This window comes from Salmo trutta, chromosome 29 (assembly GCF_901001165.1).
Source record: "Salmo trutta chromosome 29, fSalTru1.1, whole genome shotgun sequence".
Taxonomy (NCBI): Eukaryota; Metazoa; Chordata; class Actinopteri; order Salmoniformes; family Salmonidae; genus Salmo; species Salmo trutta.
Window position 1 is genome coordinate 15125406 of NC_042985.1, and position 18415 is coordinate 15143820.

The following is an 18415-nucleotide window of genomic DNA, read 5'->3' on the forward strand; positions in this document are numbered from 1 at the left end:
TTTATTGTTCATTGATCAACTGAAGCACCCCTTTTCAATGTATCCAAACTAAGGAAACTTCAAAGTAAACATGACATATTTTATGAATCAAATATCACATCAAATACAGTACAGCTGTTGGTCTTGATTCAGATACACTTCTACTTTCTCTTGTAGATCACTTCTCAGGTTGGTGTAGACAAGTGCAGTTATTTTATCCTCACACATTTACAGTTGATACAGTTAAAGTTTGACTAGTTTTCTGTATGGTATCTGAGATTCCCTACACTGCTGTGAAAAAGTATTTTCCCCCTTTCTGATTTTTACTTTTTCATATTTTTGATTCTGAGGGTTTTCAGATCTTCAACCAAAACCTAATATTAGATTAAAGGGCCGGAGTTTACAAATGACAACAAAATATTTATTTTACTTATTTAAGTAATAAAGTTATACAACACCCAATTCCCCTGTGTGAAAAAGTAATTGCCCTCCAATGCTCAGTAACTTTGTGCCACCTGTAGCTTCAATGACTGCAACCAAATGCTTCCTGTAGTTGTTCAGTCTCACATCGCTGTGTAGGAATGTTGGCCCACTCTTGCATGCAGTACTGCTTTAACTCTGACATTTGTGGGTTTTCAAGCATGAACTGCTTGTTTCAAGTCTTGTCACAACATCAAAATTGGGATTAGGTCTGGACTGTGACTAGGCCATTCTAAAACAAAAAAAATGGGATCCATATCATCCAAAAAGTTGATTCAACTTTGCAAAAAAGCACATGCATGATCATCAAGACTCTTGAATGTTCTATGGACAGATGAGTCAAAAGTATAACTTTTTGGATGACATGGGTTCCATTATGCCTAGTGAAATCCAAACACTGCATTCTACACTAAGAACCTTATACCCACAGTCAAGTATGGTGGTAGTGTGATGGTTTGGGGATGCTTTGCTGCCTCAGGACCTGGACGACTTGCCTTAATAGAAGGAACCATGAATTCTGGTCTGTATCAGAATTCTACAGGAGAATGTCAGACCATCCGTCTGTGAGCTGCATCTGGGTTATGCATAGTAAGGTTTTGAAGACTACAGTATGTACGGGTGATTGTGCATGAGTATCTGTGTGTGAATCCGTGTACCTGTGTGCATGAGTGTGTGCGGGTGCGTGTGTGTATGTCCATGCATGAATGTGTGTGTGACTATGTCTAGACTTTGGCCAGGTAGGAGCCAGGTACCAGCCCAACCTGTCCGTTTCTCTCCACTGTCCACCAGCCGTCTTCACTCTGTTCTATCACCAACACCACATCCCCTTTAGACACTGACAGCTCCTCTGGGTCCTGGGAGCACAGGGAACATATTGTTAGTAATAGAAGTATGAGGCTTTGAATTACTGTATGGCTCATATACAGTACACACATACAGTATAATACAGATCAGTGGAAAAGTTTATGTAAACATGATCCATCAATATCTCAACTAGTTATATTTCATGTCAGAGTTCTGTAATGACGTCTGTAACTTGACACATGTAACCGTGTACGCAGGTTTCACCTGTAACATGACACCTGTAACCGTGTACGCAGGTCTCACCTGTAACATGACACCTGTAACCGTGTACGCAGGTTTCACCTGTAACATGACACATGTAACCGTGTACGCAGGTTTCACCTGTAACATGACACATGTAACCGTGTACACAGGTTTTACCTGTAACATGACACATGTAACCGTGTACACAGGTCTCACCTGTAACATGACACATGTAACCGTGTATGCAGGTTTCACCTGTAACATGACACATGTAACCGTGTACACAGGTTTCACCTGTAACATGACACATGTAACCGTGTACGCAGATCTCACCTGTAACATGACACCTGTAACCGTGTACGCAGGTTTCACCTGTAACATGACACATGTAACCGTGTACGCAGGTTTCACCTGTAACATGACACATGTAACCGTGTACACAGGTCTCACCTGTAACATGACACATGTAACCGTGTATGCAGGTTTCACCTGTAACATGACACATGTAACCGTGTATGCAGGTTTCACCTGTAACTGTGTGCAGGTTTCACCTGTAACATGACACATGTAACCGTGTACGCAGGTTTCACCTGTAATTTGACACATGTAACTGTGTATGCAGGTTTCACCTGTAACTTGACACATGTAACTGTGTGTGCAGGTTTCACCTGTAACTGTGTGCAGGTTTCACCTGTAACATGACACATGTAACCGTGTATGCAGGTTTCACCTGTAACTTGACACATGTAACTGTGTGTGCAGGTTTCACCTGTAACTGTGTGCAGGTTTCACCTGTAACATGACACATGTAACCGTGTTTGCAGGTTTCACCTGTAACATGACACATGTAACCGTGTACACAGGTTTCACCTGTAACATGACACATGTAACCGTGTTTGCAGGTTTCACCGGTAACTTGGCGTCTGTATTTGTGTATGCAGGTTTCACCTGTAACTTGACAAATGTAACTGTGTGCAGGTTTCACCTGTAACTTGACACCTGTAACTGTGTGCAGGTTTCACCTGTAACTTGACACCTGTAACTGTGTGCAGGTTTCACCTGTAACTTGACACCTGTAACTGTGTGCAGGTTTCACCTGTAACTTGACACCTGTAACTGTGTGCAGGTTTCACCTGTAACATGACACATGTAACCGTGTATGCAGGTTTCACCTGTAACTTGACACCTCTAACTGTGTGTGCAGGTTTCACCTGTAACTGTGTGCAGGTTTCACCTGTAACTTGACACCTGTAACTGTGTGTGCAGGTTTTACCTGTAACTTGACACCTGTAACTGTGTATGCAGGTTTCACCTATAACTTGACACCTGTAACTGTGTGCAGGTTTCACCTATAACTTGACACCTGTAACTGTGTGCAGGTTTCACCTATAACTTGACACCTGTAACTGTGTGCAGGTTTCACCTGTGCAGAGTAGTCATAGAACACCATGAAGGTATCATCATCCTCATCGGTTGTCACTGCAGGCAGGGCCGCTGCAGCTGCAGACTGGAAGCCAGGTATGGATGCATACACTCCATCTGAACTCTCAGGCACTGTTTGACCAACAGGTGGCGCCGCTGGCTCGGAAGTTGAACCCTCACTGATACTCATCTTTGAACCAGAGTTTCGTGGCAGAAGATTGGAGAACCTGCACAAATATTTTTCATGTCGCATTCTCAAATATATATGAATGTGTAGATGATGTATAGCTATGAGAATGTAGTGATACAATGTCCATATTAGAATTCCTATGCATTCAACTGTTATTTCAGTGTTACAAAGTGATAGAGCTTTTTTCGCAGAAACACTATGGGGTGGTTTCCTGGACACAATTTAGCCTACTCCTCGATTGTCTTCAGGAAACTGCCCCTACGAGTCCCAAGTTCTGCTAACTGACCTTTTCCTGACCCCTCCCCCTCCGAAGCGAGTGCTGCCGTTGTTGTCGCCCGTTGGCGATGGCTCCCTCTCATAGTAGTTCTCAAACACAACGGGGTCTAGAGAGAAGAGGATGGAAGTCCACAGAAATTAAGCATAGCCAATAGAGCTGTATTGCGTATAATATTACAAATGGCAAATGTTATTAAGAGGAACTGTTACACTTGAAAAGCAGAGACACACAGTACAAACCCATTACAATTACTCTAAGAAGTGTTTGCCATTGGTGCCAATGTTGACAGCAACCCTGGCCCTTCACGCTCTGTTCCTGTATTCAGTGATCTCTTACCTGGTGGACTTGAACCTGTTGTCTTCATCTCTATGAAACAGTTGTTATCTGCTGTGATGTCACACGTCTCCAGAATATTCCTCACCTCCTCGTAAAACTGTAAAAAAAACATTTCTCATATTCATGCTCAATCTTCAAAGAGGCTTCATTGATTTAAATTGTTCTGGGTTGACAAATAGGATCCATTTCGGTTGATCACCAGATACATTGCATGTTAGACAGTGTGGTACTGGTACTAATAGAGTTTAATGTAGACAGTAGTTCATGGACCCATACATAATCCATTTGCTTATTGTCTGAAGTGTGGTCATTGTTGAGCTCACCTCGTCGTTTTTGACACATTGCACAGAGAAGTGATTACAGTGGTCCCAGAGGGCACACCTGAGGATAGTGATGCGGTCCACCTCCTGCTGCTGAAACACCTGGAACAGCAGAGACACACATACAGTACAAACCTTTAATCATCCCTATATATACACACTGAACAAAAATATAAATGTAACGTAAAGTGTTGGTCCCATGTTTCATGAGATCCCAAAAATGTTCCATACACACAAAAAAACGTATTTCTCTCAAATTTTGAGCACAAATTTGTTAACATCCCTGTTAGTGAGCATTTCTCATTGTCAAGATAATCCATCCACCTGACAGGTGTGGTATATCAAGAAGCTAATTAAACAGTATGATCATTACACAGGTGCACCTTGTGCTGGGGACAATAAAAGGCCAATCTAAAACGTGTCGTTTTGTCACACAACAGAATGCCACAGATGTCTCAAGTTTTGAGGGAGTGTGCAATTGACATGCTGACTGCAGGAATGTCCACCAGAACTGTTACCCGAAAAGTGAATGTTCATTTATCTATCATAAGCCACCTCCAACGTCTTTTTAGAGAACTAGGCAGTACGCCCGACCGGCCTCACAACCGCAGACAATGTGTATGCTGTCATGAGGGCGAGCGGTTTGCTGATGTCAACGTTGTGAACAGAGTGCCTCATGGTGGCGGTGGGGTTATGGTATGGGCAGGCATAAGCTACAGACAACGAATGCAATTGCAATTTGAATGCACAAAAATACCGTGACGAGATCCTGAGGCCCATTTTTATATCTGTGATATCTGTGACCAACAGATGCATATTGGTATTCGCAGTCATGTGAAATCCATAGATTAGTTCCTAATGAATTTATTTAAATTAACTGATTTCCTAATATGAACTGTAACTCTATAAAATAAATGAAATGGTTGCATGTTGCATTTATATTTTTGTTAAGTATACAATCTGGCTCAAAAGCGACTGCAAACATTAAGGAGGCTAACCAGGCGTAACCAGGCTCTGCATACATTAAGGAGGCTAACCAGGCGTAACCAGGCTCTGCATACATTAAGGAGGCTAACCAGGCGTAACCAGGCTCTGCATACATTAAGGAGGCTAACCAGGCGTAACCAGGCTCTGCATACATTAAGGAGGCTAACCAGGCGTAACCAGGCTCTGCATACATTAAGGAGGCTAACCAGGCGTAACCAGGCTCTGCATACATTAAGGAGGCTAACCAGGCGTAACCAGGCTCTGCATACATTAAGGAGGCTAACCAGGCGTAACCAGGCTCTGCATACATTAAGGAGGCTAACCAGGCGTAACCAGGCTCTGCATACATTAAGGAGGCTAACCAGGCGTAACCAGGCTCTGCATACATTAAGGAGGCTAACCAGGCGTAACCAGGCTCTAAATAGCTTTACAAGCTACTGTAATAGCTGATTCATCAGGCTTACCTGCTCAATCGGTAACATTCAATATTGTGCTTTGAGAGGCACCATGCTTTATTGTGAATGACATACTCTGACCTACACTCTTCGAAAAAAAGGGTTCCAAAAGGGTTCTTTGGCTGACGTCATAGAGTAACCTTTTTTGGTTCCATGTAGAACTCTGTGTAAAGGGTTCTACATGGAACCCAAAAGAGTTCTACCTGGAACCAAAAAGGCATCTTCAAAGGGTTCTCCTACGGGGAAAGCCGAAGAACCCTTTTAGGTTCTAGATAGCACCTTTTTGTTCTAACAGTGTAGTCTATTCTGGATGTATGTACATAAGCCACAGGGGGGTGTTATACTGAGAGATATAGGCCTACTCAGACATACTGCGGAAGGGGGTGTGGTGTGCTGTGGTGTGAGGTTGTAGTTGGGCTAGTAACAGTTGTGGGTGGGTGCAATGTGAAAAGTTGTTGCTGTGTAACAGAGAGCTCTAACCTCACATGTGCTCTTGTGTGTTCCCTCCCAGTCCTGACGAACTCTCTCCAGCTGCTCTACGTTCAACATGTATTGTTTCTCTGTACAGGTGGAGCACAATAGAGGTTAGGGAATACTTTACATTTATTGCATCCTAAGCAGTCTTCTTTACTTGGATTACAATAATAAATAAATGTTTTTTAAATAATCAGATCAATGATAATACATTCGTAATGGATTTACAGATTCATTGATTCATTCATCCTTTGATATGATCACCAACAAAGAAAAGCACAGTATATTGTATGGTATGATTCAGACCTGCTTCAGTGACGGCCTGTCTGCATTGCTTGGCCTTGTGTTGTACCTGAGAAAGACAGCAGTAGAGGAACTGGTCATGCTCTGAATCAAAACGTGACTGCTAAACCAAAAAATAAAAGAGACAGTTCTCCTTTAGAAGAAAATATCAGGATGTGTTCTCTTTACTCTCCTGACTCTCTGTTCCTCTACAGCACACAGAACAAACATTTCTAATAAATAGATAACTAAATACCAGGAATTGCCATCATTTCATTGGACATTCATTTGTAAATGCCTTGCATTATAACCAATTTAGACTCACAGAACCAGTCTAGTTTACAAGAAAATAAGAAAAAAAGAGGTGGGTAAACTCTGATCGCTGGCCGTGGTGAAAAAAGTAACACTTCCTATTCTTTCAATGCATTTTTCTACAAAAGGTGGATGAACTGTTGGGCAAAAGAAGAAAGTGGGTAGACTGCGTTTATTTGCGTTTTCCTCCACTATACCACTGTTTTACTTGTAGTAGGAAAACAGTAACAAAGGGAACTGTTTCATAGCCTTCTCTGATACTGAGAAATTGAGTTGCAGTAGCACAACAAGAACTAAAGTGCATTCGGAGAGTATTCAGACCTTTCCCCATTTTATTACGTTACAGCCTTATTCTAAAATGTATTAAATAGTTTTTTTTGTGTCATCAATCTACACACAATACCCCATAATGACAAAGCAAAACAGGTTTTTACACGTTTTCACAAATTTATATATAAAAAAAGGAAATATTACATTTACATTACTATTCAGACCCTTTACTCAGGACTTTGTTGCAGCACCTTTGGTAGTGATCACAGACTCAGAGTCTTCTTGGGTATGACGCTACAAGCTTGGCACACCTGTATTTGGGGAGTTTCTCCCATTCTTCTCTGCAGATCCTTTCAAGCTCTGTCAGGTTGGATGGGGAGCATCGCTGTACAGCTATTTCCAGGTCTCTCCAGAGATGTTCGATTGGGTTCAAGTCCGGGCTCTGGCTCAAGGACATTCAGAGACTTGTCCCGAAGCCACTCCTGCATTATCTTGGCTGTGGGCTTAGGGTTGTCCTGTTCGAAGGTGAACCTTTGCCCCAGTCTGAGGTCCTGAGCACTCTGGAGCAGGTTGTCATCAAGGATCTCTCTGTACTTTGCTCTTTCCCTCGATCCTGACTAGTCTCCCAGTCCCTGCCGCTGAAAAACATCCCCACAGCATGATGCTGCCACCACCCTGCTTCATTTTAGGGATGGTGCCAGGATTCCTCCAGATGTGACGTTTGGCATTCAGGCCAAAGAGTTCAATCTTGGTTTCATCAGACCAGAGAATCTTGTTGAATCTTGTTTTTCATGGTCTGAGAGTCCTTTAGGTGGCTTTTGGCAAACTCCAAGTGGGCTGTCATGTGCCTTTTACTGAGGAGTGGCTTCCGTCTGGCCACTCTACAATAAAGGCCTGCTTGGTGGAGTGCTACAGAGCTGGTTGTCCTTCTGGAAGGTTCTCCCATCTCCACAGAGGAACTCTGGAGCTCTGTCAGCGTGACCATCGGGTTCTTGGTCACCTCCTTGACCAAGGCCTTTCTCCCCCGATTGCTCAGTTTGGCTGGGCGGCCAGCTCTAGGAAGAGTCTTGGTGGTTCCAAACTTCTTCCATTTAAGAATGATGGAGGCCACTGTGTTCTTGGGGACCGTCAATGCTGCAGAAATGTTTTTGTACCCTTCCCCAGATCTGTGCCTCGACACAATCCTGTCTCAGAGCTCTACGGAAAATTCCTTCGACCTCATGGTTTGGTTTTTGCTCTGACATATACTGTCAACTGTGGGACCTTATATAGACAGGTGTGTGCCTTTACAAATCATGTCCAATCAATCAATTGAATTTACCACAGGTGAACTCCAATCAAGTTGTAGGAACATCTCAATGGATGATCAATGGAAACATGAGGCACTTGAGCTCAATTTCGAGTCTCGTAGCAAAGGGTCTAAATACTTATGTAAATAAGGTATTTCTACTTTTATTTTTAATACATTTGCAAACATATTATGACAACCTGTTTTCGCTTTGTCATTATGGGTTATTGTGTAGAGACTGATGAGTAAAAAATATAATTTAATCCATTTTAGAAGAAAGGCTGTAAGGTAACTACATTTGGAAAAAGTGAAAGGGTCTGAATACTTTCCGAATGCACTGAATAACTAGGTGTATTACATGTGTATAATTGCAGGGTTGGCAGTGGTGTTACCTTCTCAGACTGGTTTGGTGTTGTGGCTGTGTGTGTGTAATTCCAGGTATGGGGGATTACAATACTTTCTCAGACTGCTTGGGGGCTGTGTGTTTGTATAGTTCCAGGGTTTGGGGAGGTGGTGTTACCTTCTCAGACTGTTTTGGTGTTGTGGCTGTGGTGCTCCTGTCAGCAAGCTGCTCTGCCTCGTCTGCTTCTTTGCATTTCTGCTCATAGGATTTCTTAGACTGGAGATGGACAGAAGAGACATTCAGGGAATCATCATTGAAGCAGCCACAGTGGTCTGTGGTGTCATGTTTTATGTAACAATCAATAAAACCTGTAGCAATGTTGGATCTCTGTAAAACTGTATGTAACTGTATGCAATGTCAAAATGGCGAATGGTGCAGTCCTCACTCAGCAGTTTAAGCAAACATTTAGATCAATATGTATTTCTGGCTTCAGATTGGTTGTTTCTTGTACAGGATAATCAGTCTTCACCGCTTTAGCTCCATTTATGTCACTCTGCCATTGGCTCTTGTCACTTGTCTCACCACAGAGTAGCCTAACGATGTAGCTAATCTATTCGGTATGTAAATGCTCGCATAGAGAATATGGTTATACAGTGCCTTCGGAAAGTATTCAGACCCCTTGACTTTTTCAACATTTCGTTGCGTTACAGCCTTATTCTAAAATTGATTAAATAAAAAATGTAATCCTCAGCAATCTACACACAATACCCCATAATTATAAAGTGAAAACATGTTTGTAGAATTTTTTTGCAAATGTATTAAAATAAAAAACAGTATTCAGACACTTTGCTATGAAATTCGAAATTGAGCACAGGTGCATCCTGTTTCCACTGATCATCCTTGATATGTTTCTACAACTTGATTGGAGTCCACCTGTGGTAAATTAAATTGATTGGATATGAGTTGTAAAGGCACACACCTGTCAAATAGGGTCCTACAGTTGACAGTGCATGTCAGAGCAAAAACCAAGCCATGAGGTTGAAGGAATTGTCTGTAGAGTTCTGAGACAGGATTGTGTCGAGGCACAAATCTGGGGAAGGGTACAAAACATTTCTGCAACATTGAGGGTCCCAAAGAACATAGTGGCCTCCATCATTCTTAAATGGAAGAAGTTTGGACACTAAGACTCTTCATAGAGCTGGCCGCCCAGCCAATCGGGGGAGAAAGGCCTTGATGAAAACCTGCTCCAGAGTGCTCAGGACCTCAGACTGGGGTGAAGGTTCACCTTCCAACAAGACAACAACCCTAAGCACACAGCCAAGACAATGCAGAAGTGGCTTTGGGACACGTCTCTGAATGTCCTTGAGTGGCCCAGCCAGAGCCTGGACTTGAACCCGATCGAACATCTCTGGAGACACCTGAAAATAGCTGTGCAGCGACGCTCCCCATCCAACCTGACATAGCTTGAGAGGATCTGCTGAGAAGAATGGGAAAAACTCCCCAAATACAGGTGTGCCAAGTGTCATACCCAAGAATACGCAAGGCTGTAATCACTGCCAAAGATTCTTCAACAAAGTACTGAGTAAAGGGTCTAAATACTTATGTAAATGTAATATTTCAGTTTTTTAGTTTTAATACATTTGCAAAAATGTGTAGAAAACTTTTTTTTCTTTGTCATTATGGGGTATTGTGTGTAGATTGATGAGGGAAAGAAAACAATTTCATCAATATTAAAAGTCAAGGGGTCTGAATACTTTCCGAAGGCACTGTATACAGGGTGTTATACAGGGTGTAAGTATGATACTATAATGATACTCACGAAAATATGTCCAAGTTTATGTATATTTGAGCAATAAGGCCCGAGGAGATGTGATATGTGGACAATATACCACAGCTAAGGACTGTTCTTCCCCTTTACGCAACGTTGAGTGCCTGGAATACAGCCCCTTAACTGTGATATATTGACCATATACCACAAACCCCCGAGGTGCCTTATTAGTATTTTATAAACTGGTTACCAACGTAATTAGACCACAAAAATACATGTTTTTGTCAAACCCGTGGTATACGGTTTGATATACCAGCCATCAGGACTCAAATCACCCGGTTTATAATTGAGCATAAATCATGAGACTATGAGAGGTGAGATCCGTATTGATGCAGACCAAAATGTTCATTTTCAAGGCCTGTGTTATCCTACCAGTTCCCCACTATAATAGGGCCAAAGTCTGTGGTTGGTGTGTAGGTGTGTGTGTCTATACTTTGTTTCCTACCCTCTTCCTCTTGCAGAATTGCACTGTGATGTATGTTCTCTCTTGGGTAGCTCACCCATCTCTGAGGCGTAGCTAGGTCTACTGGGTGTAATGTCAGCCTTCCTCTTTTCTGGGTATGAACTCTTACACTGCACTCAGAAAAACAGGTTCCAAAAGTGTTCTTTGGCTGTCCCCATAGGAGAACCCTTTTTGGTTCCAGCTAGAACCCTTTTGGTTTTCAGGTGGAATCCTTTTGGGTTCAATGTAGAACACTCTGTGGAAAGGGTTCTACCAGGAACCAATAGGGTTCTTCAAAGGATTCTCATTTCACATTTAAGTCATTTAGCAGACGCTCTTATTCAGTGACTTACAGGAGCAATTATGGTTAAGTGCTTTGCTCAAGGGCACGTAGGCAGATTTTTCACCTAGTCTGCTCTGAGATTCAAACCACTGACCTTTCAGTTACTGGCCCAATGCTCTTAACTTAAATGCTAGACTACCTGCCACCTGTCTCCTATGGGGACATCTGAAGCACCCTTAAATTCTAGATACCTATTTTTCTAAGCATGTGGATAAAGTCCCACATTCAGACTGTTATATTACCATCTGTGTATGTACCTCAGTACTTAAGCTGACTTATTAAGTCAGTATGTAATTCCCTGAGTAAATAGTATGCCTACCTCCATGGTCTTCTTGTATAAGGACACCTTCATCTTCTGAACTTTCTCCATAATCCCCTCAAACTGAACGAGGACAAACAACATGATTGAAATTTACTGGCACCTACTGGCACAGGTTTTCAAAATGTATTTTCAAAATGAAATAAGCACTCAATAACACATTTCAAACCTTTTTCCTCTGTTCTTTCTGCCGCTCTCTGAATATTTCCATCTTCTTGATCTCTTCCCGTAACATTCCGGATAGCTGGATATGCAGATTCCCGATGTTTTCAATTTCTGTCAAAGGAAACAGTTATTTTAGTAAAGTGTCATTGGGCTTTGTTGAGAGAGATGCAGTAGACAGGATCAACTTACGTGTTTTAAGTTGATCAAAGGAGGCTTTCAGAGTGCTGAAAAAATAGGAATGAGGCATTTATCAATAACAGGTAGTGTAGCATACTAAATACTAGTTAAACACAGTATGCATAAACAGATTGCCAAATCACTGCATTCAACTGTATCTAGATATCAATGACTTGTCATGGTGCCACCTGTCAACAGAGGGCAGCAGACACTGTCCTAGAGACATTAACGACACTCTGGTGTGTCCAATTTATTCATTATGATTTCCCTGTTAAAAGAGGTGTGTTTTCTGTTGTCTTTTGCAGAAGCTTGAATTGTTTACCGTGTACGGTCGTTTCCTGAGTGAGGTTTTGAGACTTAGTGTTTGTTGTTTTTTCATGTGTACTGTGATCCTGCGGCTACTGTTTCTCAGTAAAGTATGTTTATCCTTAACCACTGATTCCTCGTCTGGTCTCCTCTCTGCACCTGGGTCCAACCTTACCACGTCACAGCAAGCTTCTGCACCAAACATGGACCCAGCAGAGATCACTCAGATCAAGAATGTTGTAACCCACCAAGGAGCACTGCTGGGGAGGCAGCAAGAACAACTCTCCCAAATATCAGAGACCCTCCGGGCACTTACCAACTCCCTCCAACCACAGTCCAACCTCAACCCAAGAGGGGCCAATGTCCAAGTCTCATCGCCCAGCGCTACAGATGTCGCCGTAGTTCCTCCAGGGAACCTGCACCGGGAACCCAAGATCCCAGCCCCTGAGCAGTTTGACGGCCACCCGGGAGGATGCAAGGGGTTCCTTCCTCATTCAGTGTTCTCTGGTGTTCGAACTGCAGTCCTTCTCATTCCACACCAATCGGCCATGATCGCCTACATCATCTCTCTACTATCGGGCAAGGCCCTGGCGTGGGCAATGGCGGTGTGGGAACAGCAGCCACCATCCTGCAGCTCCATATTAGCCTTCATTGCTGAGTCTTCGACCACCCAGTCGGCGGAAGAGAAGTGGCCAGCCGACTGTTCAACATCTGCCAAGGGGCCAGACCAGTTGCAGACTTCGCCATTGAGTTCCACAACCTCGCCTCCGAGAGTGGGTGGAATACGAAGGTCCTGGTAACTGCTTTCCACCAGGGTTTGTCTAACTCCAAGGATGAACTGGCCTCTCGGGAACTGGGAGAGGACCTTGAGTCCCTGATAATGCTGGCAATCAGGATCGACAACCGCCTTGAGAATGCGTGAGACAGCGCCTTTTTGACTCCACCCCAGTATCTCGGTTTCCTGAGCACCTTAAGCCCCCCGAAACCAGCATTGAGGAGCCCATGCAGCTGGGACCCACACGTCTGAGTCCACAGGTGCATGACAGGTGCCACCGCGACGGCTGCTGCCTCTACTGCGGAGGTCTCGGCCATCTCTGTGCTACCTGCCCAGAGCTGACGGGAAACGCCAGGGGCTCGCCAGGACAAGGGGAGACCCTGACGAGCTGTGCAGCTACCTCCCAATCACTGTCTGTCACTACTCGCAACCCTCCACTGGGACAACCGTCAGCACCAGATTCAAGCCTTCATGGACTCCGGGGCCACAGATAATGTTATTGATCAGGACTTTGCCAGATAATTACCAATCACCTGCGTGAAATGTCCCATCCCTCTGCAGATTCAAGCCCTCGATGGACGGCCCATTTTCTCCAGTCAGGTGGAATATCAGACCAAGTATATTCTACCGCAGGCTGGGGTGAAACACTCAGACTCTTAGTTTTCTTTTGATCGCTGCTCCCGAGAACCCCCTTATCCTAGGGTACCCCTGGATAGCACTACATAACCCACTATTTTCCTGGTCCACGGGACACCTACTAGACTGGGGTAAGGACTGCCAGACTAAATGTCTAAGACCCCCACCAAGAGCCTCGCTATGTCCTCCTGCATCCATTGAAGTCCAAGACTTCTCCGCTCTCCCTCCTGAATACTTCAACCTCCTGGAGGCCTTCAGTAAGAGGCAAGCCACCACCCTTCTTCCACATTGTTCATACGACTGTGCCATAGAACTCCTACCCGGCTCCACACCTACCCAGGCCCGTCTGTACTATCTCTCAATCCCTGAAGCAGGCTTCGTGGGTAAGAAGGATGGAGGCCTGAATCCTTGCATCGATTACAGAGGGCTGAACTGGATTACAATCAAGAATCGTTACCTCCTACCCCTGACCTCCGCCGTCTTGGAGTTGGCCCAATTCTTCACCAAATTGGACCTCCACAACACTTAAAATCTGGTGAGCATCAGGGAGATGAGTGGAAAACTGCCTTTAACACCCCTAGTGGACACTATGAGTATTTAATCATGCCCTTCGGATTATTGAACTCACCGGCAGTCTTTCAAGCATTGATCAATGACACTCTTAGGGATATGTTGAATCGGTTTCTCTTTGTTTACCTCAATGACATCCTGATCTTCTCCAAAACCCTTCCGGAACACATACTGCACGTCCGCCAAGTCCTGAGATGCCTCCTGCAGAGCCAACTATATGTCAAGGTAGAGAAGTGTGAGTTCCACGTATCCAAAGTTTCCTTCCTGGGTCACATTATCTCTACCGCAGGCATCCAAATGGACCCCAAAAACGTTGAGGCGGTCGCCGACTGGCCCCGTCCCACCTCACTCAAGCAGGTCCAGCGGTTCCTCGGGTTAAACAATTTTTACAGGCGTTTTATACTCAACTTTGGTGCAGTGGCAGCGCCTCTCATGGTCCTAACCCGCAAGTCAATTTGCCCAGCGTCGTCCGGGTTTGGCCGGGGTAGGCCGTCATTGTAAATAAGAATTTGTTCTTAACTGACTTGCCTAGTTAAATAAAGGTTATATTATTATTATTTTTAAGTCCCAGGCCCGTTTTTACTAGACTCCTCAGGCTGACAGTGTATTCACGGAGCTCAAGGGATGTTTCACCTCTGGACCCATCCTCGTTCATCCTGATACTACTCGGCTCTTTGTGGTAGAGGTGGAAGCCTCGGACACCGGCGCAGGGGTGGCCCTTTCATAGCAGAACGAGGAGGACAAGAAACTGCATCCATGCGCTTTTCTCTCCAAGTGGTTCTTGCCAGCGGAACGCAACTATGATGTAGGCAACTGTGAGCTCTTGGCAGTTAAGTGGGCCCTTGAGGGGTGGAGACACTGGTTGGAGAGGGCACCCCATCCTTTCATGATCTGGACAGACCATAAGAACTTGGTCTCCATTCAAGAAGCCAAGAGGTTGAACACTCGCCAGGCTAGGTGGGCTGTTTTTAAACAGGTTCGATTTCACACTAGCCTATCGCCCAGGATCCAAGAATCAGAAAGTATACGTCCTGTCCCACCAACACGATACCTCTAACGAGGAGAGGGACTCCCAGCCCATCATCCCCAGCTCCCGCATTGTGGACCCTGTGATATGGAGTACTGAGACCACGGTCCGACAAGCCCAGACAGGAGAACCTGACCCAAGGCGATAATGATTTCCCTGTTAAGAGGTGTGTTTTCTGTTGTCCTTTGCAGAAGCTTGAATTGTTTACTGTGTGCCTTTGTTTCCTGAGTGAGTTTTCAAGACTTAGTGTTTGTTTCAAGTGTACTGTGATCCTGCAGCTCCCGTCCTCAATACATTATTATGTTTATCCTTAACCACTGATTCCTCGTCTGGTCTCTTCTCTGCGTCCAACTTTACCATGTCACTTGACTGGCTTATTAGCAATGGTGCAAAGATTAACTGTGCGAACAGGAAACTGGATTGAGGATGCACACACACACATTTTCTCTCTCTCTCTGGTGGCAATGATTCCACGAGGGCTAGTATGTGTGACTTAATGGCATTGTGTGCCACTACTGAACCCTGACTCTATCATTATTATGTTCTAACAATACCACTATATTATTCTATTGACTACCTATTATATTGCCTGTGAAGTGGTTGTGGCATATAAGCAAGTAGCAGGCGCGCCACGCCAGGTTATGGCAAATTATTTAAAGAAAAAAAAGAACATTACATTTGATTTGGGCCAACGTCTCCCCCCCCCCCCCCCAATGTTATTTGTATCTGTTATGACAACATTTTGGCTAACTTGTGCACAGTAGGTATTATGGAAATTGTCCAAACATATCATCTCTATATATGTACGTAACCAGCCATTTACCTGATCTCTGTCTGTCCCCCAGCTTTACGTGCTATTGTCACCAGATCCTTCCCATACCTCTCTTCTGCCATGGCCCTGTAGACAGACAAACAGGCAGACTTAAAAGTGCTGTGTTTTGTAGTGTAGACCAATCTTTGAGTTGTATGAACATTCCGATTCAGTGTGCAATCACTGCTGACATCCCTGCGTGCATTTTGTATGAAGTTTTAATGACGTCAGAGAAACCCTACCTCATCTTCAGCAGTTCCTCCACATCTTTGCACATCCGCCTGCCATCACATAGTCTCTGAATCAGAACCTCATAGCCCAGATGATTAGTGAAATCAACTCCCTACAGAGAGAGAAAGAGATGTGTTGTAATCCATAGTTACACAATAGTTACAACATAAACGTTTGACTCAAACTGCCCATTGGTTTTCTCTGTATTTAGTGGCACATACTGAACAGTTAGATTCCACAGAAGTTGGAACTTGTTTAGGGATTGGTTCCCATAGAATGGGGTCTTGTGTCTTTGCAACATGGTATATGAACCTGGTGAAATTCACAAAGCATTTAAGATTAATATGACGTTTTCACTGAAATGTGCCTTGCGTCATAACTTGTTACAGTACTTACAAACAACAGACAATATAGTCAGAAGACTGTCCAGAGGACCGTAGAATATTCACTTTGAACAACTTTTAGTTGCAGACAGCATAATAGAAACCCATTTAATATGTTCTCTTTCATGTCTGAAGATGACAGATTATCAACTGTTGCCTTGGATGCAAATCTATCTGGACAATGAGAGGGCTAAATTCATAACCACCGTGAGCAGGAAGGGAGCCATAGCAACCAACGCCTCGGGGAACACCTGTGGAAAAATACTATGATACCTCATAAGTTATAACAGATTAAAATGAGGAAATTGTGGTGAAAGCACAGTGCATATCCTACAGTGCATATCTAAGGGGTTAGCAGTAAGAGTTGAACCCAGACCATTCCAGCTTTCCCACATCCCTCATTTCAGTTCCAAATTTCATTGGCATGTTATTACTGTGGACATCATATTCTGTCAGACAATTGTCATATTTTAGAAACCTAATACCTGTTTGCTTTAAAAGGCTCACTACACTTTCAAGTCTGTAAATGGTTGAGAATCAACAAAATACTAATATTTCTGGATAGAGATTTTTAAATGAGTTATCAGTAGACTATCTAGTTATATCTAGTTACACACACCAACGCAGAACATTAAGAGACAAAGGTAGCAGACTGAGTGAACTTACCCAAAAGGCATCTTTAAACAGCAAGGGAGTCATTCTGTGTTATACATGTACTTCCTCAAAGTTCAATGTTAATATCCTCTTTATCAACTTTTACAAAAAACATAAACCACTTAAGTTTTACAGATTCCTTATTGAGATAATATATATATATATATGAAGGACAACTCCAGAATGCCTCAGCTGTTATAACTGCAATATCACTGTTGAACTTTGAATTGGGCTTGAATGAGGAAGAAGTACCCTGTGATGTCACGATCCACAGACACAGCCTCTTGCTGAGATATGTAGATAACTACAGTTTTGATTATTATTTGAATAATATATCATATAGAATTTCAGACCTAAAACGGATTCATAGACTATATTGGGCACAGATTGTGCCCTTGTTCATGAAGAATAGCCATTGATTTGATTATATCCAGGGTGTATCACATCTGGCCGTGATCGGATTTCCATAGGGCGGCGCACAATTGGCCCAGCGTCGTCCGGGTTTGGCCGGGGTAGACCGTCATTGTAAATAATAATTTGTTCTAAATTAAATGACTTGCCTAGTTAAATAAAGGTTTAAAAAAATACACTAAAATGTATTATAAATAATATCTGTATAAATATAGTTTTTTATTTATGTTTAATAATATGTTTGATATGCCTACAGTATGTGCTTTCCAATTAACCGCTGCTTGTAAAAGCCATCCTATCCACCTGTGAACATCAGACAACTAACTGAACTTTAACAGCTAACAAATACCGCCCTCTAGTGGTTTACTCAGGGAGATACATAAAACCATCCCCTTGAAAGTTGAAACAACGTAGCAGCACAACGTTAAACATTAGGCCTACATGTTGTGGTTACATATTCAAATTCTTGAAAAGGACCATGCAGGTAAAATGCCATCAACGGGACGGGAAGTAAACCAAGAGGTAAACCAAGAGGTAAACCAGAACAACTTGCTAAATAGGCTTAGCCTACGCTCGTACCTATGACAAGATGACAGCGTCATCCTTCAGAATGGACATCCATGGACTGGACATAGTAAGGCATGTGTACGTTTGGTAAATTTTTCTTTGGCACTGTTCTCAGTGCCGCCACTTGCCCCACTTGCCCATGGGTATAGGCCTAAGTATCACATTAAGGTACTGGTCCCCATAACTGTTTTTTGTTGCATTTATACACTGGAATATGGAGTATTGTTTTTCTAATTTCAACGGGAGTGCAAACAAACATACTTTATTCAGATTAGGGCTACAATAAATGTATGTTTCACAATATGACC

General features: G+C 43.3%; 1 protein-coding gene across 4 annotated transcripts; it reads right to left on the reverse strand.

Annotated features, from left to right (window-relative positions):
* Positions 1 to 995: 995 nt before the first annotated feature.
* LOC115166993 (proline-serine-threonine phosphatase-interacting protein 1) lies at positions 996 to 17479 on the reverse strand. 4 transcript variants are annotated; one of them, XM_029720986.1, is made up of 15 exons: positions 17142 to 17478; positions 16104 to 16204; positions 15874 to 15948; positions 11749 to 11783; positions 11564 to 11670; positions 11395 to 11457; positions 8640 to 8738; positions 6274 to 6319; positions 5974 to 6053; positions 4055 to 4153; positions 3732 to 3828; positions 3405 to 3501; positions 2930 to 3155; positions 2833 to 2892; positions 1201 to 2639 (listed from the first exon to the last, which is right to left on the reverse strand). In XM_029720986.1, exons 1-15 carry the CDS (start codon positions 17172 to 17174, stop codon positions 2562 to 2564), a joined length of 1296 nt encoding a protein of 431 aa, XP_029576846.1. In that variant the 5' UTR covers positions 17175 to 17478; the 3' UTR covers positions 1201 to 2561. The 4 variants fall into 4 exon arrangements, with proteins under 4 accessions (XP_029576847.1, XP_029576846.1, XP_029576848.1 ...); XM_029720987.1 differs by lacking the exon at positions 2833 to 2892 and having other exon boundaries at positions 996 to 1313; positions 17142 to 17471; XM_029720988.1 differs by lacking the exon at positions 8640 to 8738 and having other exon boundaries at positions 17142 to 17479.
* Positions 17480 to 18415: the final 936 nt, after the last annotated feature.

Bases quoted from the DNA above. Each gene is read 5' to 3' on its own strand.
- LOC115166993 (XM_029720986.1), bottom strand. From the start codon at position 17,174: ATGACTCCCTTGCTGTTTAAAGATGCCTTTTGG. The intron at 8,739-11,394 runs GTAGGCATACTA...GTCCATCTCCAG, and splicing joins TATACAAGAAGACCATGGAG to TCTAAGAAATCCTATGAGCA. The intron at 2,893-2,929 runs GTGAAACCTGCA...GTCAAGTTATAG, and splicing joins TCTATGACTACTCTGCACAG to GTGAAACCTGCACACAGTTA.